The 27,481-nt window shown below is 43.4% G+C and overlaps 1 protein-coding gene across 4 annotated transcripts; it reads left to right on the top strand.

Moving 5' to 3' along the window:
• Window positions 1–3,794: 3,794 nt before the first annotated feature.
• Window positions 3,795–26,243, top strand: LOC129817636 (14-3-3 protein zeta). 4 transcript variants are annotated; one of them, XM_055873069.1, is made up of 6 exons: window positions 3,795–3,894; window positions 5,840–6,293; window positions 18,256–18,379; window positions 21,959–22,122; window positions 22,915–23,010; window positions 25,368–26,243. In XM_055873069.1, the coding sequence occupies exons 2-6, from the start codon at window positions 6,000–6,002 to the stop codon at window positions 25,425–25,427; spliced, it is 738 nt and encodes a 245-aa protein (XP_055729044.1). In that variant the 5' UTR covers window positions 3,795–3,894; window positions 5,840–5,999; the 3' UTR covers window positions 25,428–26,243. The 4 variants fall into 4 exon arrangements, with proteins under 4 accessions (XP_055729044.1, XP_055729046.1, XP_055729043.1 ...); XM_055873071.1 differs by having other exon boundaries at window positions 3,798–3,900; XM_055873068.1 differs by having other exon boundaries at window positions 3,808–3,894; window positions 5,738–6,293.
• Window positions 26,244–27,481: the final 1,238 nt, after the last annotated feature.

A 27,481-nucleotide genomic window follows, 5' to 3' on the forward strand; every position in this document is an offset into this window, starting at 1 on the left:
AGTTCACAATTAAACTCAATCATCCTGTGATATTCGCAGAATGGGGTGTTTTCCTGGCTGACACACCTATAGGGGTTTCATTGCATCAATGCCTTTTGTTATAGATACACATGGGAGATGAAATGTTGTCTGTGTCTTCTGTGGTCTTCTGAGGGATAGGGAATTCTACCTCCAACCAGTAGCGGTGCATGGGTAAAATCACTGGGGAAGCCAAGCCCCCTCCATATTACAACCTATGTGTTGTGATAATTGCATTGTCAAATAGCCCTTAGACAGCCTAGAGGTGTGTTGGGTCATCGTCCTGAAAAACAAATGATAGTCCCACGAAGCGCAAATCATGGCGGATGGTGTATCGCTGCAGAATGCTGTGGTAGCCATGCTGGTTAAGTGTGCCTTGAATTCTAAATAAATCACAGACAGTGTCACCAGAAAAGCACCCCCTACACCATCACACCTCCTCCATGCTTCACCGTGGGAACCACACATGCGGGATTATCCTCTCACCTACTCTGCGTCTCACAAAGACACAGTGGTTGAAACCAAAAATCTCAAATTTGGACTCATCAGACCAAAGGACAGATTTCCACCGGTCTAATGTCCATTGCTCGTGTTTCTTGGCCCATGCAAGTCAATTCTTCTTATTGTTGTCCTTTAGCAGTGGTTTCTTTGCAATAATTCTACCACGAAGGCCTGATTCATGCAGTCTCCTCTGAACAGTTGATGTTGAGATGTGTCTGTTACTTGAACTCTGTGAAGCATTTATTTGGGCTGCAATCTGAGGCGCAGTTGACTCTAATGAACTTATCCTCTGCAGCAAAGGTAACTCTGGGTCTTCCTTTCCTGTGCCGGTCCTCATGAGAGCCAGTTTCCTCAAAGCGCTTGATTGTATTTATGGCTGCACTTGAAATTTTCTGGATTGACTGACCTTCATGTCTTGAAGTAATGATGGACTGTCGTTTCTCTTTGCTTATTGAGCTGTTCTTGCCATAATATGGACATTTTGTCTTATACCAAATAGGGCTATCTTCTGTATACCACCTCTACCTTGTCACAACACAACTGATTGGCTCAAACACATTAAGATGGAAAGACATTTCACAAATTAACTTTTAACAAGACACACCTGTTAATTGAAATGCATTCCAGGTGACTACCTCATGAAGCCGCTTGAGAGAACGCCAAGCGTGTGCAAAGCTGTCATCAAGGTAAAGGGTGGCTACTTTGAAGAATCTCAAATATAAAATATATTTTGATTTCTTAAACACTTTTTTGGTGACTACATGATTCCATATGTGTTATTTCATAGTTTTGATGTCTTCACTATTATTCTACAATGTAGAAAATAGTAAAAATGAAGAAAAACCCTGGAATGAGTAGGTGTGCCCAAACTTTTGACTGGTACTGTACACTACCGTTCAAAAGTTTGGGATCACTTAGAAATGTCCTTGTTTTTGAAAGAAAATAACATATTTTGTCCATTAAAATAACATAAAATTGATCAGAAATACAGTGTAGACATTGGTAATGTTGTAAATGACTATTGTAGCTGGAAACGGAAGATTTTTAATGGAATATCTACATAGGCGTCCATTTACATTTACATTTAAGTCATTTAGCAGACGCTCTTATCCAGAGCGACTTACAAATTGGGTCCAGAGGCCCATTATCAGCAACCATCACTCCTGTGTTCCAATGGCACGTCGTGTTAGCTAATCCTGGTTTAGCATTTTAAAAGACTAATTGATCATTAGAAAACCCTTTTGCAATTATATTAGCACAGCTGAAAACTGTTGTTCCGGTTAAAGAAGCAATAAAACTGGCCTTTTTTTTTTTTAGAATAGTTGAGTATCTGGAGCATCAGCATTTTTGGGTTCGATTACAGGCTCAAAATGTCCAGAAACAAATAACTTTCTTCTGAAACTCATCAGTCTATTCTTGTTCTGAGAAATTAAGGCTATTCCATGCGAGAAATTGCCAAGAAACTAAAGATATCGTACAACGCTGTGTACTACTCCCTTCACAGAACAGAGCAAACTGTCTCTGACCGGAATAGAAAGAGGAGTGGGAGGCCCCGGTGCACAACTGAACAAGAGGAGAAGTACATTAGAGTGTCTAGTTTGAGAAACAGACTCCTCACAAGTCCTCAACTGGCAGCTTCAATAAATAGTACCCGCAAAACACCAGTTTCAACGTCAACAGTGAAAAGGCGACTCCGGGATGCTGGCCTTCTTAGCAGAGTTCCTCTGTCCAATGTCTGTGTTCTTTTGCCCATCTTAATCTTTTATTTTCATTGGCCAGTCTGAGATATGGCTTTTTCTTTGCAACTCTGCAAAAAAGCAATATCTGTAGAGTAGTTTCTACGAAAACCATATTGGTGCTCGTATAGAACACAGTGTTGATTTACATGTTTCAACATTCTCTTATACACCAAATGTCCCTTAATGTAATACAAGGTATTTCCATCAGTTTTCAAAAATGTATTTGACAGAGAGGAACCAACATTCACAAAAAAGTTATTAAATTCACATGAAATAACATCGGTGTCACTATAGGTCTTATTTCGAACAGTAAATTTAGATGGAATAGTTCTACTGTAGATGCTTTTTCTTAAACAGTTGATTGAAGATTTTCCAAGATGACTTCATATTATTTAATGATTCTTGGAATTTGTTAGTAAAATATATTTTGGGGGATATCCAAAGTAGGTGAGTGAATTTGTTCTTCTAATTTTTGTAATTTGCAGAATTCAGGGGACAGGGATTTTTAATAGAGAATTTTTTGAGAACGGTTGTAAACCAAGGTTCCCAGAACCCTTCTGCTGCTCTTATGTGGTTTAACTACGGGAAAGCAGTGGTGAAATACACAATTGAAAGATGTGAGAAAAGTCTGGGAAGCAGACTCTACATCGACTTGATTATAAACATTTCCCATGAAATATCATCAAAGCGCTCACAATTACTTTTGTTAAATGTTCTACATTTAATGCTACTAATCATCCTAATGTGTTCATTTCCAGCTGCCAAAGAGAAGTCATACCCTATTCCCTACATGGTCCACTACTTTTGACCAGTGAATAACTATTTCCTTAACCCATGATGACTGTAGGCAATCTATTCTATGCAAATCTATCCGATGCAAATAAAACAAGTGTACTGATTCATAAACCTTGTAATAGCATATTCTTTAATCCGAGGTGGTCACACTTTATGGAAAAACAGAATAGGCTGATACATCCATCAATTACATGTTAAATGCAAAGTTTATTGCAAAGCTGTGTGTATCATTTCCCCCTGCCACACCCACTAGCGGGCTACTGATACTGTTTGTGTGTTGTTGTGTGTGCGTTTTGCTGCGTTCAAAACAACTGGGAACTCGGAACTGGGAACTCGGAAATCTCCGATTTCGGACTACAGTGCGTTCAAAACAACTGGGAACTCGTAAAAAACGAGTTCAAACTGGGAAAATCGATTTGAATGGTCATCCACCTCGGAATTCCAACCCGGGAACTCGGACCTCTTTCTCGAGCTCCAACTTTCCGACCTGAAGATCACTGACGTCATGATTTGACTTCGCATTTTTCCGAGTTCCCAGTTGTTTTGAACGCAGCATATGTGATGAGGAAAAATGTTAGATATCCATGGTAATGATGACGTCTTCTCCCTTGCTTTCATTTGAGGAAACCCCGTGGCCTCAAAGCCCGCCTCTTCCCCCGCGCTATCATCCTATTGCTTCTTGTTTTTAACAATGTTGGTTGATCCGTCTCAAAGACGGGTTCTCATTGGGCTACCGTTTTGTTGGACACGCCCTTTGGTCAGGTTTGGTTGAAGGCATAGATTATTTCCCTGCCCGAAGATTTTCGTAAAGTATTTGCTCGGAGTGGCGAATTGGAACCAGGTAAAGGTTGGGAAATATATTAACATTTTTTTTTCTTTAAATCTTGGAAATTAATTTGTAGGTTATTACATTTAACATGTAGCTCGATTGTTCCATTTTTGTAAGGAAATGTAAACTGTCTATGGATAGTTAGTATACGATGTCGTTTGGTCGCCAGTGCAGTGGTGCTTCATAAAAATGATTCATTCGGTCTCGCGCGGGTTAGTCAAGCAAGCTAGTTAGCATTAGCTTGTCAGGGCAAAACAACACACTTGCTTGTAAACGAGATAGCGGCAGTTGTAACCGCTAGGATGTTAACTCTTGAACAAGTCTTTTGAGTTACAACATATCAGTCCTCCAACCATTAACTGTCTAATGTTAGCTAGCCAAGTGGTGAATGCATTTTTATTTTTGTACCTTTTTTATTTAACTAGGTAAGTCAGTTAGGAACACATTCTTATTTTACAATGACGGCCTACCCCGGACAAACCCTCCCCTAACCCGGACGACGCTGGGCCAATTGTGCGCCGCCCAAAAGGACTCCCGATGACGGCCGGTTGTGATACAGCCCGGGATTGAACCAGGGTCTGTAGTGACGCCCCTAGTATTGAGATGCAGTGCCTTAGACTGCTGCGCCCCTCGGGAACTAACCTTAGTAACTAATTCGAAGAGTATGTTACTTTAGCTAACTAGCAGAAAAGTTAAGGTATATCCAAAGATATTTAGAACTAACCCAAGATGGTTCACCTGTGTCGTTTTCAATGGGAGGAAATTAAGCATAGTGGAGAGAACAGGCAAGGAGGTGGGCAGAGCCAAGCAGGAGTTAGTGAAATCCCTTTGGCACGTTCTAGTATGCCTATTTCCTTTAGGGAATGCCTCCTCTGTCTGTTTAGTGTGTTTGTGCCCTTGCACGCCTTGTAAACACAATATTATTATTAAACATTATCTGCATAACTTAGTGCAGTCTATTCGTAACACTGCCGGCCACTGATCTTCCTCTCCTCACCATATTTGTTGTGGAGTGGAAATTCCTACCAGATGCTTCAGATTTATACATCCGGTGAGACATCTGGCTCCATGTTCATTATGGTATAATCAGAGATATTAGAGAAAGAAGGAGATAAGAATCCCATTGGGAAATGTATGGAGAAACGTATAATGCCCCACCCAGCAGACTGTCGACCAATGGTGTCATGGTGCATCACGCGGGTGCTAAACTAATTGTTGCGCAATCCCTTCTCAGTCAGGATATGAGTCGCGAAACCTTCCCATTTTCCTCAAAAGTACATAATGTGATGATTCCAAATCTATACAATATTATAGAGAGCCAGTTAATTCTCACATCTCTGAAAAGATTTGCAATGTTGTACTTGTTAATGAAATTCATGCTAATGTTGGGTTTTTGAGCTAGCGCCCAATTGACTCCTTGAATGAGAGCTCAGAATCGTCCAGATAGCACCGTGCGGCCCATTGACGACTCATGGGCAACGTACACAATGGGCATTAGTAGAATTTAAATGGTGTTTCCCATCTCCTCAAAAGTATCTCTGGTGTGAAGTTATCTGGCTAGCCTCGGTTGCAGATGGCTATCTAACGTTAACTAGCTAAGTGTCAGCATACGTTTTCAAAGGCAGTAATGTTACTGTAGTATTGGGGATGCGGGAAGGGTACACATTGTCTGGCTAGGTAGTGCTATTTCACTGAACTGGGTCACTCAATGTGACTGAGTTGACTGATGCTGGGAGTGAAAGCTGTGTGCAGTCAATGTTAGCTGACGTAAGAGGTGTCAAGCCAAGGCAGTTTGGTATCCCAGCTAGCTAATGTTATCTTAACAAGTTATTGAATTGATTTATTTTTGTTACAGGTGAACTAACAGGAGTTACGTTGACTAGCTAGCCAACCAAACGGCCATACAAGGTGCTCATGCATTGACCATCCTAAACAATCAACAAATTTTCTTCCCCAGGTGTCTGGATAACATACCTGTACCTCCACCCACCTGCCCAAAGATTATCGTTATACTATCGTTATACACGATCTGTCCCCACACCGTTGTCCCCTTCTCACATCTTCGGACTTTCTTTGAAACTGCAAGCGACAGTTTGAACATACGATAACTCATAAACATGGATAAAACAGAGCTGATTCAAAAAGCCAAGCTGGCGGAGCAAGCGGAGCGTTACGACGACATGGCTTCGTCCATGAAGGAGGTAACGGAGAAGGGTGCAGAGCTGTCATGCGAGGAGAGGAACCTTCTCTCGGTCGCCTACAAGAACGTTGTCGGGGCCCGGAGGTCTGCATGGCGGGTCATCTCCGCCATCGAGCAGAAGACAGAAGGCAGTGACAAGAAGCTTCAGATGGTCAAGGAGTACCGGGAGAAGGTGGAGACAGAGTTACGAGACATCTGCAACGATGTATTGGTGAGTTAATGTATTTCTTCTAGCCAGTATGGGCATTCATGGCTTTCAGTGAGCAACATTTGATTTACCTCGTTCACCTTCTCTGCTGTAAATTGAGGACAGATACTCGGTGACGACAGCAATAAACCATCTCTGAGCCTGTAGGCTCAGCACAAGCAACAAACGGGGTCACTTGTGTTATAAAAAGCCTCTTGATTGATAGAATCACCAACACACTATGTTTCTGTGAGGCTGAGGGCGGCACCAACTTGGATAGATGGTAGCCTAACACAAAAGGATTCATACAATAACCAATGGGCTCTTGATTTGAGATACTGAAAAGCAAAAGAAGCTGTCATCCATTCCTTTTCTTGGGGAATAAATGGTGATTCGGTTGACTGAGTAGTGGTATCCCCCTCTGTATGAAAATCATCTATTTACTAGTAGTGCACAATGGTGCTGTCATAAGTCCCTCATTCATGGACTTTGACATTGCAATGCTTCTATTTGTGTGACGTTTATCTGAAACTATGCAGAAAGGCTGCCCCAATTGATTCTGAACCACAGTGGTGAAGTGGCATGATCTCCCCTTTCCACTGCTGCGCCCATTCAATAATGTGTCGTAAGGCAGGCAGCACCTCTTTCCTTCCTCTTTAAATTTCACTGAATAGTTTATTCAGACATTCTGAGTCAAAGGCTATGGCAAATGTTCACGTAAGAGGCTCTACTTTTACTTGGCAGACTTGTGGTTTAGTTTGATTGTCTGCTTGAGTTTGAGTCTGCTTGAGTTTGATATGCCAGATCAATAAGGCAGAGCAGCAGCCAGTGAACTGGGCCTCCAGTGGAGATGTTACAGCATCTAGATTTGTTGACGTGTAAAACAAAAAAATATATTTGAGTTGGACCTGTGCTACTGATAATATTGGCAAATGACTGACAGCGCTGCAATAATTCTGTTACTACTACACTTTGAGAATGTGTGCCCCCACCCCATCTTTTTTTCAATCCAAGGCCATTTATTTTTGCTTTTGTACAGGATGGTTGTTTCATGCATTTCCTGTGGAACTGAACTAATTTTAAGCACACACCTTCCTTCCCATGGGAACACTATTTTGGGGATCAACTGTAAATTTGTAAGTTTGACTGTCATGGGCTGGTCATATCCCCCAACCCTATCTGGTGGATCCTGTGGCCTTTGCTGCCCCTCAGTTCTTTGTTCAACAGAAGGCCATGGTTGCATCTGAAATGGCAGCCCGTAGGGTCCTGGTCTAAAGTAGTGCACTATATATGGAATAGGGTGCCATTTGAGACGCATAACGTGTGTTAGCTGGAAATTACCTGACCTGTTTGCTCCCAGTGTCCCATCTACTGCCATTATGGGAAAGTGTATACTGCCATTATGGGAAAGTGTATTGTTGCACCTGGCTGTAGGGTTTGAGTAGGTGTGGCCATGGTGAAAGAGCACCTGTAATCTCTCACAGATTACATGTCACAGCCCGAGTGTTCATCCACTTTAACAAATACTGCTGCTTGATATCCAAATTGTACAGAGGCTATGGGCTAAATGTCAAACAAGGCTAATTTACGCTTAATTCCACACTGCGCTTGCCAGTATCACTTGTTTTATTTATTTTAAGTGTCGGCCCTCGACTCAGAGCTTCTTTGGCGTTCTTGACATACTTGCCCAATGCGTAAAACCGAGTTTTAGTTTCTCATTGGTTGTTCATGACCTTCCCGTGGGCTCACTGTATTCAGCTTTAATGTAGTACTCTATTCTCTAGTGTTAACTACTCAACCAGCTCAATAACCTTCTGTGTCTAAAGAATGTATGTAGCCGCCCTATTCTAAATAGGGCAGCGATATTAGTGCTGTTGGCAGATTAAGAGATGTTTCCGCGACGTCTAGCTGTATTGTTCAGTTTATCCCTCCGAACAGTGAGGTGTCCTCCACATCAGGGCTGCGTCCCTAATGGCACCCTATCCCCTATATAGTGCACTACTTTTGACCAGGGCCCTATGGGGAATATGTCGTTTGGAACGCAGACCTGGACCTCAAAGGAAAGGGGATGGATCGGTTCTAAAAGCCAGGCTAGTTTGATTCAGAACCTAATGCACATCCTTGACACCGAGGAAGAGTGGTTTCCTGTCGAAAGGGGGGCTTGTGTGGCAGTGACTTCATTCAACAGGCTGTGTCTGAAACATTTAACATATAGCAAGGTAGACAGGCACACGAGTCCTGAGCACATGTGGCTTTTACAGTTGTCCAGACACACTTATTGTACATTAGCTAGATGTTTGGTGATGGAGGAAAAGCTCACATACATTGTGTATCTTGTAGATCAGGCTTAGATCAATCACTCTGGTGGATTAAAGCCGATCACTAGTAATCCAGATGGGTCCATCCTCTACTCAACATCCTTTGATCTGGTCTGTGATGGTGTCTGGGTGTTCATCGACGCAAGCCAAGCTCTCGTCCACACAGACCCTGAACTTAACCTACACACATGGCGTGCAGAGCCATGATCAAGTGGGTCACACACAAGCCATGCATACACTCCTCCCCACCGAGGACCAGGGTTCAATCCCAGTCTCCACCCTTCATCATGTCTCCCTTCTAGATCTACGCCTGTCCAATAGCCTCATATGGTTAAGTGGAACTCTCCTTTAAAAATAAACTACACATATGGCATTATCCTGCTGTCACTTCCTGTATAGGAAGTTGTGACCCTGATAGACGGATGTTCATTGAGGGTGTGCTGGTGTGGCAGGCTCAGCACTGAGCTAGCGCGCACACTGAGCCACATCTGGGTGCTCTAATTCTGCACTGGCCATCTGTTAAAGCGCCCTGCTTTACGGGGACCCTCTGGGCCAGTGTGCCCAACACTCTACACTGGGCCCCTCTGGGCCAGTGCCCTCTACATGGGGCCCCTCTGGGCTAGTGCCCTACACTCTTCAGTGGCCCTCTGTCTTGATTATTGTAGGTCATTTGTGTAACCTACGGTAAGCTTATGAACTTACGAACTCAACCAATGTTTATGATTTTATTTAACCTTTATTTTACTAGGCAAGTCGGTTAACTTCTCTAGGATAGGGGGCGACATTTTCACTTTTGGATGAATTGGTGCCCAAATTGAACGGCCTCCTACTCTGTCCTAGATCATAATATATGCATATTATTATTACTATTGAATAGAAAACACTCTGATGTTTCTAAAACTGTTTCTAAAACTGAATTATATCTGTGAGTAAAACAGAACTCATATGGCAGACAAACTTCCAAGTGAAAAATCTGAAATGGGTCCATCTGAAAGTCAACGCCTATTCAAATCTCCTATATTTATGGATCTGTATGCACTTCATACGCCTTCCACTAGATGTCAACAGGCAGTAGAACGGGGAATGAAGCGTCTAGCATGATGTGGGGCCGGATGAAAGCTATTGGAGTGCGTGGTCAGGCAGATTGTCAGTTCCTGGCCACGCACTCTCGGCATGTGATGTCCTTATTTGCCATAAGTATTATAGACATGAAGAAATGCTCAGTTTGGGACGTTATTGGATATATATGAGAAAAACATCCTGAAGATTGATTCTCAACTGAGTTTGACCAGTTTATTTGACTTTTAATATTACTTTTGGAAGTTTTCGTTCATTGCGCCAATGTGTATGGACACGTACTACACATGCTAGCCAAAGTTGCTAATTCGACAAGTAATGGACATTATAAAACAAAACAACAATTTATTGTGGAACTAGGATTCCTGGCACTGCATTCTGATGAAAGATCATCAAAGGTAAGGGAATATTTATGATGTAATTTCGTATTTCTGTTGACTCCAACATGGCGGAGAATGGCTGAGCGCCGTCTCAGATTATTGCATGGTATGCTTTTTACTAAAGTTATCTTTTCAATCTAACACAGCGGTTGCATTATTAACCTGTCTTGGACTGGGGTTCCGCTAGCGCCAAATTCAATCAACAGAAATCTCATAATTCGATTTTCTCAAACCATACAAGTATTAGACACCATTTTAAAGATAAAATTCTCGTTAGTCCAACCACAGTGTCCGATCTCAAAAAAAAGCTTTTCGGCGAAAGCAGAACATATCATTGTTAGGTCAGCAACTAGTCACAGAAAGCATACAGCGATTTTCCAACCAAAGAGGCATTACAGAAAGTAGAAATATTGATAAAATGAATCACTAACCTTTGATATTCTTCCTCAGATGACACTCACGGGATGACATGTTACACAATACATGTATGTTTTGTTAGATCAAGTTCATATTTATATCCAAAAACCTCAGTTTACATTTGGCTTTACCTCCAAAACATCCAGTGAATTTGCACAGAGCCACATCAGATCACAGAAATACTCATAATAAACATTAATAAAAGATACAAGTGTTATTCACAGATTTAAAGATATACTTCTCCTTAATGCAACCGCTGTGTCAGATTTCCCAAAAACTTTATGGAAAAAGCAAACTATGCAATAATCTGAGTACGGCGCTCAGAGACCAACACAACCCAAGAAGATATCCGCCATGTTGGAGTCAACATAAGTCAGAAATAGCATTATAAATATTCACTTTGATGATCTTCGTCAGAATGTACTCCCAGGAATCCCAGTTCCACAATAAATGTTTGATTTGTTCCATAAAGTCCATTTATGTCCAAATTCCTCCTTGTTGTTCGCGCGTTCAGTACACAATCTAAACTCACGACGCGCGGGCAGGTCCATGCAAAAGTTCAGACAAAGTCATATTAAAGTCCGTAGAAACATGTCAAACGTATAGAATCAATCTTTAGGATGTTTTTAACATAAATCTTCAATAATGTTCCAACCGGAGAATTCCTTTGTCTGTAGAAAAGCTATGGAACAGAGCTCGCTCTCACGTGAACGAGCGTCACGAGCTCAAAGCATTCTGCCAGACCTCTGACTCATTCCCCTCTCATTCGGCCCCACTTCACAGTAGAAGCATCAGACAAGGTTCTAAAGACTGACATCTAGTGGAAGCATTAGGAAGTGCAACATGACCCATATCCCACTATCCTCAGTAGGGAATGAGTTGAAAAACGACCAACCTCAGATTTCCCACTTCCTGGTTGGATTTTTTTCTCAGGTTTTTGCCTGCCATATGAGTTCTGTTATACTCACAGACATCATTCAAACAGTTTTAGAAACTTCAGTGTTTTCTATCCAAATCTACTAATAATATGCATATATTAGCAACTGGGATTGAGTAGCAGGCAGTTTACTCTGGGCACGCTTTTCATCCAAACGTGAAAATGCTGCCCCCTATCCATAACAAGTTAAGAACATTCTTATTTACAATGACGGCCTTCCCCGGCCAAACCCTAACCCGGACGACGCTGGGCCAATTGTGCGCCACCCTATGGGACTCCCAATCACGGCAGTTGTGATAGTCTGGAATCGAACCAGGGTCTGTAGTGACCGCCTCTAGCACTGCGATGCAGTGCCTAAGACTGCTGTGCCACTCGGGTGATGGATAACTATACAGAATGATTACAGCTGCTGATATACTGGAGTCTCAGTATTATTGTGTATGGTACTGATAAACTTCTTTACCATATAGGCCTTCTCCTCTTGTGATCATCGTGCCTGCTGATCGTGCATGCTGTTCGTTTGATCTGACCACCATGGATAGTAGGGCTGGGATTTGCCGGGGACCTCACAATTTGATCTCACTGCGATTCGATAATGCGATTGAATTGCAATTAGATTTTACAAACATATTGCTTACTATATGTCTGCTGCAGAGATACAAGAGCCATATAAAAATGTGCTGAACCTGTTGACTCATCTGCCTCCCTGCTCCGTTATCAGCTACGTTAACTTGGTTGTTGACCCACATTGTTAACTTCCCTATCTTAGAATAAAGTGTGACATTTCTGTATCTACAAATACCTAGGTGTCTGGTTAGACTAAACTCTCCTTCCAGACTCACATTAAGCATCTCCAATCCAAATCTAGAATCGGCATCCTATTTCGCAACAAAGCATCCTTCACTCATGCTGTCAAACATACCCTCATAAAACTGACTATCCTACCAATCCTTGATTTCGGCGGTGTCATTTACAAAATAGCCTCCAACACTCTACTCAACAAATTGGATGCAGTCTATCACAGTGCCATCCGTTTCGTCACCAAAGCCCCATATACTACCCACCACTGCGACTTGTATGCTCTCGTTGGCTGGCCCTCGCTTAATATTCGTCGCCAAACCCACTGGCTCCAGGTCAAGTCTTTGCTAGGTAAAGGCCCGCCTTATCTCAGCTCACTGGTCACCATAGCAGCACGCGCTCCAACAGGTATATTTCACTGGTCACCCCCAAAGCCAATTCCTCTTTAAGCACCAGCTGTCAGAGCAGCTCACAGATCATGATACTTGTATATAGCCCATCCAACATCCAATTATTGATTGTATGTTTGTTTATTCCATGTGTAACTCTGTGTTTGTGTCACACTGCTTTGCTTTCTTGGCCAGGTCGCAGTTGTAAATGAAGTTGTTCTCAACTAGCCGGCCTGGTTAAATAATGGTGAAATAAAACAAATCTTACCTTCCGTCAGTAACAGTTTATGGTGTAAATAATATACAGACAAGCTTTCATGTTTAATTTAAGCAACGTTTATTGTACCTGTCAATGTTATGGATGAGCACGTTGTTTGTTTGGTTCTGTTCCTCTCCATCTCTGTTGCTTCCGGGTATGCTGGGATAAGGACCAGAGCTACGGTAATCGGGCTGGCTTTGTAGTTCCTCTCCCGACTGGCTCGTTCATGTGAATGAGCATATTGGAAGACTCCATGTCAGTAGGGATGGGATTTTGTAAATGTGTTATATTGGTTTATTGTATCATGAGAAACGTGTTGCAATGTATATAATTCATTATGTTTAGCTGAGTGGAAAATGTAGGCTTTGATGAAGGTAATTAATTAGTTAATTAGTGCTTAATTAATTAGTGCTGGGTATGTTCTGATGGGAGGGGCTTCCCCTACAAAAGGAGTCTCTCTTTCAGTTCAGGGGTGGAACCGTTTTGGTTTGAGCTGTTGTGGCAGCATTGTTTTTTAAGCTGTCCCCTTAATGTATACTTTGGATGGCAGTACTGTTTTTCTTCTGGATTCACTATGTAAATAAACACCCTTGCACAGAAGTACTTTTGTGGCTCCACAATCTTTTTATTTGATAGAGGTTAGGTTTTTCAGTTTAGCCTTCTGGCCTACTCTGTGACAAGCCAGTAAGGAATTATTGATAAGGTTGGAATCAAAGTGCTGTTAACTGTTTCCAGGTGACCCTAATTAATGTTTCTTACTTCATGTAGCTAGCTAACTTAGTGAGATTTCTTATGTCCTCCGACGAACCCTCAAACAGGCAAAGTGTCAATACAGAACTAAGATTGAATCGTACTCCACCGGCTCCGACGCTCGTCGGATGTGGCAGGGCTTGCAAACTATAAGACTACAAAAGGAATCACAGCCGCGTGCTGTCCAGTGACAAACCTACCTGACGAGCTACGAGGCAAGCAACACTGAAGCATTCATGAGATCCCCAGCTGTTCTGGACTACTGTGTGATCATGCTCTCCGCAGCCAATGTAAGACCTTTTTAAACAGGTCAACATTCAAGGCCGCAGGGCCAGACGGATTACCAGAACGTGTACTCCGAGCATTCGCTGATCAACTGGCAAGTGTCTTCACTGACATTTTCAACCTCTCCCTGTCCGAGTCCATAATACCAACATGTTTCAAGCAGACCACCATAGTCCCTGTACCCAAGAACACTAAGGTAACCTGCCTAAATGACTACCGACCCGTAGCACTCACATCTGTAGCCATGAAGTTTCTTTGAAAGGCTGGTTATGGCTCACATCAACACCATTATCCCAGAAACAGTAGACCCACTCCAATTTGCATACCGCCCCGACAGATCCACAAATGATGCAGGTTCTATTGCACTCCACACTGCACTTTCTCACCTGGACAAAAGGAACATCTATGTGAGAATGCTATTCATTGACTACAGCTCAGTGTTCAACACCATAGTGCCCTCAAAGCTCATCATTAAGCTAAGGACCCTGGGACTAAACACCTCCCTCTGCAACTGGATCCTGGACTTTCTGATGGGCTGTCCCCAGGTGGTAAGGGTAGGTAACAACACATCCGCCATGCTGATCTTCAACACGGGGGCCCCTCGGTTGCGGGCTCAGTCCCCTCCTGTACTCCCTGTTCACTCATGACTGCATGGCCAGGCACGACTCCAACGCCACGTTTGCAGATGACACAACAGTTGTGGGCCTGCTCACCGACGAGGCAGCCTATAGGGAGGTGGTCATAGACCTGGCCGTGTGGTGCCAGGACAACAACCTCTCCCTCAGCGTGATCAAAACAAAGGAGATGATTGTGGACTACAGGAAAAGGACTGAGCATTCCCCTAACAAACTAACATGCTCCAAGCATGCCAAGACAGTTGTGAAGAGGGAATGACGACAACCTATTCCCCCCTCAGGAGACTGAAAAGATTTGGCATGGGTCCTCAGATACTCAAAAGGTTCTACAGCTGGAACATCGAGCATCCTGACTGGTTGTATCACCGCCTGATATGACAACTGCTCAGCCTCCTACCGCAAGGCACTACAGAGGGTAGTGCGTACTGCCCAGTACAACACTGGTGCTAAGCTTCCTGCAATCCAGGACCTCTATACCAGGTGGTGTCAGGAAGGTCCTAAAAATTGTAAAAGACTCCAGTCACCCTAGTCAGACTGTTCTCTCTGCTTCCGCACGGCAAGCAGTACCGGAGCGCCAAGTCTAGGTCCAAGAGACTTCTAAACAGCTTCTACCCCCAAGCTATAAGACTGCTGAACATCTAATCAAATGGCTACCCAGACTATTTGCATTGCTCCCCCCTTGTTTCCGCTGCTGCTACTCTGTTTGTCTATGCATAGTCACGTTAATAACTCATCTTACAGGCTCAAAATGGCCAGAAACAGACCTTTTTTTCCTGAAACTCGTCAGTCCATTCTTGTTCTGAGAAATGAAGGCTATTCCATGCGAGAAATTGCCAAGAAACTGAAGATCTCATACAGCGCTGTGTACTACTCCCTTCACAGAACAGCGCAAATTGTTCTAACCAGAATAGAAAGAGTGGGAGGCCCCGGTGCACAACTGAACAAGAGGACAAGCACATTGGTGTCAAGTTTGAGAAACGAATGCCTCACAAGTCCTCTACTGGCAGCTTCATTAAATATCACCCGCTAAACACCAGTCTCAACATCAACGGTGAATGGGAAACTCTGGGATGCTGGCCTTCTTAGCAGAGTTCCTCTGTCCAGTGTCTGTTCTTTTGCCCATCTTAATCTTTTATTTTTATTTACCAGTTTGAGATGGTGTTTTCTTTGCAACTCTGTCTAGAAGGCCAGACTCATGAACATCTAATGAAATGGCTACCCAAACTATTTGCATTGCGCCCCCCCCCCCCCCTTCTTTTACCCTGCTGCTACTCTGTTTATCTATGCATCGTCACTTTTTAATAACTCTACCTACATGTACATATTATCTTGACTAACCCCACACATTGACTCTGTACCGGTACCCCCTGTATATAGCCTCGCTACTGTTATTTTATTGTTGCTCCTTAGTTTATTTTCTTAGCAGGGTGTTGCTAAATAAAAATTATCAAACAGTAGTTTGCATATAGTAAGACACCACACACTAATAGTGTAGTTATAGAATGCTTATGGAAAGCAGCATGTCACCAACATTGTGTCCATCTGACCATGCAAAGTGAACGTCAACAAAGTGCTTGTGACTGTGGTTGAGCAACTGCTCTCTCCTTGAGTGACGGGGCAGGGCTTTGTGTGGTTAGCGGCATGCAGGATGAGGGCGAGCGATGACTCAAGTAGGAAACAGAGTAAACTATAACTGACATACACGCCGGAGTTGCGTATCACATTTAACAAACCAAACATCGAAATACATTTTTAAAGAAGGTAAAGTAAACTCAAACTGGTCTCTGCATCAGTGTGTGTGGTAAAATAGCCCCAGTGGCTAGCTTTTTGTGGTGCAGAGGGAAAGAAAGTGCTAGCCTACGGTTAGGGACATGGCAGGGCCCAGCTCTTTTGCTTTCTGTCTTTTTTAAATTTGCTGTCTAAAATGGCATCCTATAGTGCACTACCCATAGGGCCCTTGTTTAAAAGTAGTACGCATACTGAATGTCTGAGCACATGTTGCGAGGCGACAAGGTTGCTGCCGACGACAAGTGGAGAAAAAGGATCTTCTGTCCTGATTCCCATCCTCCCACTAGGGATGACCCAAATGGCACATTCTCTACATAGTGCACTACTTTTGACCAGAGTCCTATAGGTCCTGACCAAATGTGGTGCACTAAATGGGAAATGAGGTGTCATTTGGAACTCTGCCTTCATTCTCTATGGGTGAGAAGTTGTCTATATAATTCAATAAGTCTTGACCCTTCATGTTCGTTTTGAGGGATCTACAAGTATGCTCTTCACTATAACTGTCATGCTGGATTATGAGGTTTTTATTTTTCCTGGTAAAATGGTCAGCGGTACTAAATCATGCCTTGAGCCTGTGAGGAGAGGGACCCCTGCTTCACTGGTCTGCTAGCCTGCTACTAACACCCACACACTGCTGTGGCTGCTGAGGATACAGGAGTGCCCCTTTCTCCATGTTGGTGGTGATGCCACGCAGAGGAAGTGGTGGCTGGTCCAGCCCTGTTCCTGGGTTGGCTGCTCGGCTGAAACGTGTGTTTAAGCAAGTGACTTCTCAGAACAAGCAGCAGTTAAGCTGCACTCTCCCCTCTGGCTGTCCATATCTATAGCAGTATTATGTCAGTATTATGTCATCTCACTGAACAGTTGGTAGGGCAGAGTATAGTTGCCTGTAATCCCTCACTCAGGTTGTCGTCAGCCCATGCCGAGCTGATAATCGGGTATTAGAGAGCCAGCATGAACGGCAGCTTGTGGATGGTATCACCTTTACTCAAGTCTTCCACTGGGTTATCTCTATGCCTCAGCATCTTTCACTGAGTTATCCGGGTTCAGGTCAGTGCTCCCTCTGGACCCAGATTAAACTGCCTTTGTATTTCCTCCCTCCTTCCTTTGGCCTGAACAGTGGCCTCTCCATGTGGAACTACTGGCCTCCGCAGGGAGCAGGCAACTGGTTAGCTGTTACCATACCACACGTGTAATCTTAGAGCCAGCGTTTGTGCTGCCATGCCAACTCCCTGTCACCCATTGCCATGTGAAACAAGTTTGACGTGCCAATGACGGCAATGGAGGAGACAAGGACACAAACTGATGTGGGACCAGGCTACCTGTCACACGTGGTCTCTAGCCAGGACACGTGGTCTCTAGGCAGGACTATTGTCTTCGGCTGTTAGCAGCTTGCCCTTAAAAGGAAGTGGAGAGGCGTTTGGCTCACACAGGAAGCTGGCTGTAGTGCTCATTGTTTCGTACCGGTGTTATGTGAATGCCACCACAACCTGTTTTTGTTACACCCACAACAAATTGAGGCAACGGTGAAGCCATCGAGTACAGCTTGGATGACTGATGGGGATTGAAAGTGAGATGCCCCTTTTTGCAACTGAAGTCAAGGCCTGCCACTGTAGATGCTCTGATTTTCACGCCTCAACTAATCGAATGATGCATCAAAGTAAAGTTACTACGTCCTGTTTTTTTGTTGTTGCACAAAACCCCCATTTTCCATCGTGTTTTTGTGCGAGACAGCCAGGCAGGCAGATTAGGTTGTTTTTAATGAGATGGAATCAAGCCAAATGAAGGAGTCATCACATTTTTATGGGTGTCACAAAATATATCTAGCTAGTTGTGATACGATGCATCCCATATGACACCCCTATAAAGTAGTGCATAGGGTGCCATTTAGGACGCACACATACAATTCGTAAAATTTAAATGAACTCTCCTCCTCCTGTCTGTTTTCTCCCCCAGGGGCTGCTGAGCAAATATTTGATTGAAAATGCCCCTAATGCGGAGAGCAAAGTGTTCTATTTGAAGATGAAGGGAGACTACTACAGATACCTGGCTGAGGTGGCCTCTGGAGACGACAAGAAGGGTAAGTGGGTCTCCAGTCTATGTCCCATAGTGCACTACTTTGGACCAGGACCCATGACCCAAATGGCCCCATATTCCCTATAAGGTGCACTACAGTCATATGGGTTTTGGTCAAAAGTAGTGCACTATATTGGGAATAGGGTGTAATTTGAGACTCAAATCTAGTTTCTCAGGAGTTCTTGGGCTGCTGGCTCCAACTGGCCTTGCTGTCTCTCCCTATATTAGTACCAGTCAAAAGTTTGGACACCTACTCATTCAAGTGTTTTTCTTTATTTTTACTATTTTCTACATCAAGGCAAAGTAGCCACCCTTTGCCTTGATGACAGCTTTGCACATTCTTGGCATTCTCTCAACCAGCTTCACCTGGAATGCTTTTCCAACAGTCTTGAAGGTGTTCCCACATATGCTGAGCACTTGTTGGCTGCTTTTCCTTCACTCTGCTGTCCAACTCATCCCAAACTATCTCAATTGGTTTGAGGTCAGGTCATCTGATGCAGCACTCCACTATCCTTCTCCTTGGTCAAATAGCCATTACACAGCCTGGAGGTGTGTTGGGGCATTGTCCTGTAGAAAAACAAATGAGTGCCAAGAGTGTGCAAAGCTGTCATCAAGGCAAAGGATGGGCTAAATTTGACGAATATAAAATATATTTTGATTTGTTTTTAACTCTTTTTGGTTACTACATTCCGTATGTGTATTTCATAGTTTTGACATCTTCACTAATATTCTACAATGTATTCTTAATTCTTATTTAATGTGCAATGGTTGTATTATTTTTTAGATCTGTCATCCCCGACAGGATGCCATTAATTTTGAGTCCTGGAAGGAATTATTTTATAAAGACGAAGTATTTGGTGGTTATTTAGCAATATTTTGTAGGCTACCAAGCAATGTTTCATCAATTTTCGGCACTAAGCAAATTTCGGGGCCGTCTGCGCGCACTTTAGAACTTAGAAAATTCTCTGCCTCTTCTGCCACGCATTTACTGTGACCATTAAAGCTATATCTGCTTTTAAGTTAGTTAGAACAGTGGCCAAGTAGACTACTGCGGCTATTTTGATTGTAATGTAGGCCTATAAGTGGCCTACCATTAAAAAAAACTAGGGTGAAAATGTATCCCAAAACATTTTAAAAAGCTGTTTCATCATTCAGCCTACAGTAGCAGCCAATGTGTGGTTTTCAATGTAGGCCTACGTTCATGGGACTTAAAAGAAACATGTAGGGATTTACATTAACCTTTTTCTTTTCACTTGTCCTTCAGACAAGCTGACTGAAAATGTTTGATTCAAGAAACCACTTTACAAAATAAAATTAATTATTATTCCCATGCCATTATGTCAGCGACTCAGACAAATTATGCTACCCTCTGCCTATTGCTGAGGGGTTGGGTTAAATGCGGAAGGTACATTTCTGTTGAATGCATTGTTGTATAGCTGACGAGGTATCTCCCTTTCCCTTATTGGCTACTTATCTTATTCAAGCCTGTCTCAAAATACAGCACTGACCCTTTAAGACCTAAAAAAAAAAAGCTCTTTACCTGACTTGCTTTCCAAAGATGGCTAGAAATGCATGTTTTGTGCTCTTGTAGGAAGCAACCCCTCCCCCATTGCTGATGAGAAATTAGCTGTAACTGTGCTAATAACTCACTAACAAAGAATATGAACAAATGTGGTTACATTCAGCTCTCGCTTTGATCTCAAAATAAGCGCAACTAGCAAATGTTCTGTGTGTCTGGAGCTCCATCCAGACCTCTCGCTCCAGGAGATGCAAGCTTGTTGGTTTAATGCAGGCTGAGTGAGTTTGGGCTGTGAACGTGGTGATGGGTATATGAATGTTCCCTCCCTGCTGCTGCGGGGTTCTTTCCCTCCCTCATCCCTCTCCCATGTCTCCCTATCTCATCCATCCACATTTACCTTCCCCCCCTCCATACTTCTTTCCCCCCCTCCATATTTCTCTCCCCTCCCTCTTTCTTTTCCTCCTGCCATGCCCCCTCCCCCCCAGTGAGAGCCCTATCTGCCAGCCACCTCCTCCCTGGCAGGCCTCAGCCACTGAGCACGAGACTACACAGAATTAGTGTCATGGTTTTCCCCTTACAGCACCGCCCCAACTGAGGAGGTTTGAGCAGAGGAGGGAGGATGTTGAAATGTAGGCCTCGTTAGTTAGTAGCCTAACGCTTGCTGGCTTATTTTGGCAGCCAGGCCAGGGACTTTGCAACTTGATCCACATGTATCATACCCGGGGATTATTTGTTACATTGTTGTTCTTAGAAAATGCCATGGCAATATTCAAATCAAAATCAGATTTTATTTGTCACATGCTTGGTAAACAACCAAATTTCCCTGCTAGTCTACACCTAACTTACAGGCCCTTCCATTTGTTATAGAGAAATAAGAGTAAAACGCATTAATAATAAACAATGACTAACAATAACTTGGTACTGCTACCCTGTGTGTGTATATAGCCGAGTCGATGTGCAGGGGTACAAGATAATTTGAGGTAGATGTGTACATATAACTTGGAATAAAGTGACTGATAATACGCAGTTGCAGCAGCATGTGGTTAGTGCAAAAAGGGTCAATTCAGATAAATAGATAGTCCAGGTAGCTATTTGGTTAACTATTTAGCAGTCTTATGGCTTTGGGGTAGAAGCTGTTCAGGGTCCTGTTGGTTCCAGACTTGGTGCTGTGCGGTAATAGACAGAACAGTCTGACGGGTGGCTGGGGTCTGACAATTTTTTTTTGACAGCGCCCGGTATAAAAGTCCTGGATGGCAGGGAGCTCGGCCCCAGTAATGTACTGGTCCATAAGCACTATTCTCTGAAGCGCCTTGTGGTCGGATGCCAAGCAGTTGACATACCAAGCATTAATGCAGCCAGTCAAGGTGCTCTTGATAGTGCAGCTGTATAACTTTTTGAGGATCTGAGGGCCCGTGCCAAATCTTTTCAGCCTACTGAGGGGTAAGGGGCATTGTCGTGCCCTCTTTAAAACTGTGTTGGTGTGTGTGGACCATTGTAGATAATTAGTGATGTGGACACTGAGGAAGCTCTCAACTTGCTCCGTCTATGTGAATGGAGGCGTGCTCAGCCCTCTGTTTCCTGTAGTCCACGATCCGCGACTTGGTCTTGCTGATGTTGGAGAGGTTGTTGTCCTGGCACAACACTGCCAGGTCTCTGACCTCCCTATATAGGCTGTCGCGTCGTTGGTGATCAGGCCTACCACCGTCCTGTCGTCGGCAAACTTAATGTAGCTCCGGTGCTCAACAAAGGATATTTATAAGCCCATTACCTCATGTAGCCTAGCTTTCAGGACCGCTTACAGTGGCCAGACCAGGGAAAGGAAAGTGACCCCATTTGCAGCAATGACGGATAGGCCTACCTAGAGGAGTAATATTTTATATTTAAAATTTGTAATGAAAGACTGGTACTGTCCCAAATGGCACCCTATTCCCTTTATAGAGCACTACCTTTGACCCTATGGGCCTTGAAGAGTAGTGTACTATATAAGGAATAGGATGCCATTTGGGATGTAAAGCTCCAACTCTAAACCATTGTCTATCTCAATGGTTCCTCCCCTTCCCACAGAGACGATATCCAACTCTCAAGACTCCTACCAGGAGGCGTTTGACATCAGCAAGAAGGAGATGCAGCCCACACATCCCATCCGCCTGGGCCTGGCCCTCAACTTCTCCGTTTTCTTCTACGAGATCCTCAACTCTCCAGAGAAGGCCTGCTCACTGGCCAAACAGGTAGGGATGATGAGACAACACAGCAGCCCACATAAACGGCACCAGATCCCCTATATAGTGCTTTCTTTTGACACAGGGCCTATGGGGCTTTGGTCAAAGTAGTGCTCTATATAGGGAATAGGGTGAGATTATGGGGTGTACTATATACACTGGGTGTACAAAACATTAAGAACACCTGCTCTTTCCATGATATAGACTGACCAGGTAAAAGCTATGATCCCTTATTGATGTCACTAATTAAATCACTTCAATCAGTGTAGATGAAGCTGAGGAGGCTGGTTACATTTTTTTCAAGCCTTGAGACAATTACAACATGGCTTGTATGTGTGCCATTCAGAGGGTGAATTGTCAAGACAACGTGCTAAAAAAAGCCTTTTGAACTGGTTTTGGTAGTAGGTTTGAATGTGTCAAGAACTGCAACACTGCAGGGTTTTTCACGCTCAACAGTTTCCTGTGTGTATCAAGCATGGTCTAGCACCTAAAATACATCCAGCCAACTTGACACAACTGTGGAGTCAACATGGGCCGGCATCCCTGTGGAACGCTTTCCACACCTTTGTAGAGTCCATCCGCCGACCAATTGCGGCTGTTCCAAGGGAAAATGGGGAGGGGGGCTGCAACTCAATCTAAGAAAGGTGTTCTTAATGTTTTGTTTACTCAGTGTACACACACACACACACACACACACACACACACACACAGCTGCATTATGTGCCATCTCTCTCCTGTCTATCTTTGCCTCATCTCCCTGTTCATATGCATATCAACCATTTGTTATTTGTGTGTTCGCAGGCCTTCGACGATGCCATCGCCGAGCTCGACACGCTGAGCGAAGACTCGTACAAAGACAGTACCCTCATCATGCAGTTGCTTAGAGACAACCTCACAGTAAGTATCCTCTGACCTCCCCCCACCGAGCCACGCGATTGGTCGCTTCATCAACACATCCCACACATACCATACACCCACAGGCACTGTGGCTGCAACCCAGTCTAGTGTATGTGCATCTCATTTCAGTATTTTAATGGCAAGCAGGAGCCAGTGCCATTTTGTGAGTGATAAGCTATGATATAAGGATTTGACCCAAGTGGAGCGTAGGTATTTTATATACACTGCTCAAAAAAATAAAGGGAACACTTAAACAACACAATGTAACTCCAAGTCAATCACACTTCTGTGAAATCAAACTGTCCACTTAGGAAGCAACACTGATTGACAATAAATTTCACATGCTGTTGTGCAAATGGAATAGACAAAAGGTGGAAATTATAGGCAATTAGTAAGACACCCCCAAAAAAGGAATGGTTCTGCAGGTGGTGACCACAGACCACTTCTCAGTTCCTATGCTTCCTGGCTGATGTTTTGGTCACTTTTGAATGCTGGCGGTGCTTTCACTCTAGTGGTAGCATGAGACGGAGTCTTACAACCCACACAAGTGGCTCAGGTAGTGCAGTTCATCCAGGATGGCACATCAATGCGAGCTGTGGCAAAAAGGTTTGCTGTGTCTGTCAGCGTAGTGTCCAGAGCATGGAGGCGCTACCAGAAGACAGGCCAGTACATCAGGAGACGTGTAGGAGGGCAACAACCCAGCAGCAGGACCGCTTGTGTGGGTTGTAGACTCCGTCTCATGCTACCACTAGAATGAAAGCACCGCCAGCATTCAAAAGTGACCAAAACATCAGCCAGGAAGCATAGGAACTGAGAAGTGGTCTGTGGTCACCACCTGCAGAACCATTCCTTTTTTGGGGGTGTCTTACTAATTAACTATAATTTCCAGCTGTTGTGTGTTCCATTTGCACAACAGCATGTGAAATTTATTGTCAATTAGTGTTGCTTCCTAAGTGGACAGTTTGATTTCACAGAAGTGTGATTGACTTGGAGTTACATTGTGTTGTTTTAGTGTTCCCTTTATTTTTTTGAGCAGTGTATATATATATACACACACACACACACACACACACACACACACACAATGCATTCGGAAAGTATTCAGACCCCTTCACGTTTTCTACATTTTGTTATGTTACAGCCTTATTCTAAAATGGATGACATTTTCCCCCTCAATTTACACACAATACCCCATAATGACAAAGCGAAAACATATTTTTCAGACCCTTTGCTATGAGACTAGAAATTTAGCTCATGTGCAGCCTGTTTCCATTGATCATCCTTGATGTTTCTACAACTTGGACTCCACTTGTGGTAACTTCAATTGGTTGGACATGATTTGGAAAAGCACACACATGTCTATGTAAGATCCCACAGTTGACGGTGCATGTCAGGGCAAAAACCAAGCCGAGAGGTCGAAGGAATTGTCCGTTGAGCTCCGAAACAGGATTGTGTTGAGGCACAGATCTGGGGAAGGGTGCCAACATTTCTGCAGCATTGAAGGTCCCCAAGAACCCAGAGGCCCCCATTCTTATATAGAAGTTTCGAGCCACCAAGACTCTTCCTAGAGCTGGTCATCCGGCCAAACTTGGCAATCGGGGGAGAAGGGCCTTAGTCAGGGAGGTGACCAAGATCTCGATGGTCACTCTAGATCTGTCAGTTCCTCTGTGGAGATGGGAGAACCTTCCAGAAGGACAACCATTTCTGCAGCACTCCACCAATCAGGCCTTTATGATAGTGGCCAGACGGAAGCCACTCCTCCAGTAAAAGGCACATGACAGCCCGTTTGGAGTTTGCCAGAAGGCACCTAAAGGACTCTGACCATGAGAAACAAGATTCTCTGGTCTGATGAAACCAAGATTGAACTCTTTGGCCTGAATGCCAAGTGTCACGTCTGGAGGAAACCTGGCACCATCCTACTGTGAATCTTGGTGGTGGCAGCATCATGCTGTGGGGATTTTTTATTTTTTTTTGCTGTCGGGACAGAGAGACTAGTCAGGATCGAGCAAAAGATGAATGGAGCAAAGTACAGCGAGATCCTTGATACTTATGTACATGTCATATTTATTTTTAAGAAATTGGAGAAAGAAACCTAATTTTGTTTTGTTCTTATGGGGTATTGTGATGGAGAGAAAAAACTACTTTTAATCCATTTCAGAAATGGCTGTAACAACAGTTGGAAAAAGTGAAGGGGTCTGAATGCTTTTCGAATGCACTGTTTACCATTTAGCAGACACTTGATTCCAAAGTGATTTACGGTACAGTCAGTACATTTTGTCTGACTTCACTCCAGCAGGGTCTTGGATATCTGAGATGCTTATTGTCAGTTTAATGGTATTTTGTCTTGTGTGTTTCAGCTATGGACGTCTGACAATGCAGCAGATGAGCCAGAGTCTGGAGATGGAGGAGAGAACTGAGATGCTCCCTGTCAACCCTCGCCAAGAAATACAACAAAAAAAATGAGGAAAACAATCATTTTTACACCTTCATTCCTTATTGTTCCACTTGAAATGATTCTAGTAATGAATGCCCGTTGTACAATGGAGCTGCAGTGTGTGTGGGACATTGATCATTTTAGTTTTCACCACGACTCTGCTTTTTGGTATGAAGAAAAGCTCAATTAAGTAAATAATATTATCGCCATTCCTCAGTTTGCTTGTCCCCGCCTTCCTAATGTGCAGTTTCTGCTTTAGAAAAATATTAGCTTCACTTTAACAACTGTCTGTTCAACATGACAATATAGGATGTGTGTGTGTCCAGAAAGATCGGTTTTCTGAATTTTGAAAGGCCATTTGCAAAGGGCAAGTATTGTGCAGCCTGGGCATATGGTGGGGAGGGAAAGGTATCCTAGTTATATTATTCACCTCAATGTGTTACTTTGTAGCATGTCTGACAATAAAAAGTTGGTACTTTAAGACAAAAAAAAGAATGTGGAATGACAATAGAATAAATACATGCATGCATGCCCCTTTAATTTTGTTTCAATGTACACTGGAATGGGAATCAATATTGCATACAGAAAGTCCCGTTTTTGTTCAGTACTTTTCTTTGCAGGTTTGTGCACATGTCAGAGGGTGTTTGGTTTGTCCAGTGATTGTCATTAGAGATTGAGACCACTAGTGTTTTTGCTAATCATTGATTGTAGGCCCCAAACCTTTGTGAGAATGTTTAATGCCCTGATGTTATGTAACACCTATGTAACATGAATAAAAATGACATTTTGTAAACCATAATTTGTGAGCAGACGGTGTTTATGAACCAGTCATGTTGTGGTTTCATTTGGCGCCCAATTTGTTTCGTTGGACATTACTAAAAACACCAGGCAATCAGTTCCACGTCATTTTATATTTTGGAAATCTGTTCCAAAGTATTCTCACGCATAATAGAGGTGTGATCATATACAAATATAAGCAAGGTTCGAAATGATAGTTTTTGTCAAATCTGTTGGTTTCTTGCGGCCAATTTCTAATTATGCTCTGGCACCACTACCATACGCTCAAAGAAATCAGCTCGCGGTTGAATCTAGTTGATCCCTGCTATACAGCATGTTTTACTTGGCTGTGTGTGTAACAGTATCGCTTCCATCCCTCGCCTCGAACCAAGGACCCTCTGCACACATCAACAGCCACCCTCGAAGCATCATTACCCATCGCTCCACAAAATCCGCAGCTCTTACAGAGCAAGGGGAAAAACTACTTCAAGGTCTCAGAGCGAGTGTCACTGACTGAAACGCTATTAGCGCGCACCCCGCTAATTAGCTAGCCATTTCACATTGGTTACGCTGGACTAAACATATTCACTTTCATTTTGTCTTGGAGTTGTACATGGACAACAAGCTGTTCTATCCCAAATGGAGCACTTCCCTATAGCAGGGTTTTGGGGCCCCTGAGTGCATGTTTTGGTTTTTGACCTGGCACTACACAACTGATTCAAATAACCAACTCATCAAGCTTTGATTTATTTGAATCAGCTGTGTAGTGCTAGGTCAAAAACCAAGACTCTCCCATGGTGGGCCCCAGAACCAAGTTTGGGAAACCCTCCCCTATACTGCACTACTTTTGACCAGGGCCCTAGTCAATAGTACTGCGCTAAATAGGGAATATGGTGCCATTTGGGACAAAGATAATACAGTATGTGTCTGGTAAATCTGTGACTGCATGGGGTTCATACAGTATCCTCATACAGAGTGGGAATACTATGTCCCAGTAGCCTCATTAAATCCCAGACATATTAATAGACTAGGGACTTCAGAATGAAAATAGCTGGCTTTTGAGCCCATCTCACATCACTTCACGAATAGTGTTTGCCAATTTAATGTATGTCATACTGTACTTAATTTGACACTGATTATTATGTAATGTCCGTTTGTGCAGGAATAGATGTCAAGCAAATGGAACTGTATAATCATTTGGGTTATTTCATTGTCTTGTCAGTAAATGGCAAAAAGAAAACGTTATATTTGATTGTAAAA

This window comes from Salvelinus fontinalis, chromosome 20, assembly GCF_029448725.1.
Source record: "Salvelinus fontinalis isolate EN_2023a chromosome 20, ASM2944872v1, whole genome shotgun sequence".
Lineage (NCBI taxonomy): Eukaryota > Metazoa > Chordata > Actinopteri > Salmoniformes > Salmonidae > Salvelinus > Salvelinus fontinalis.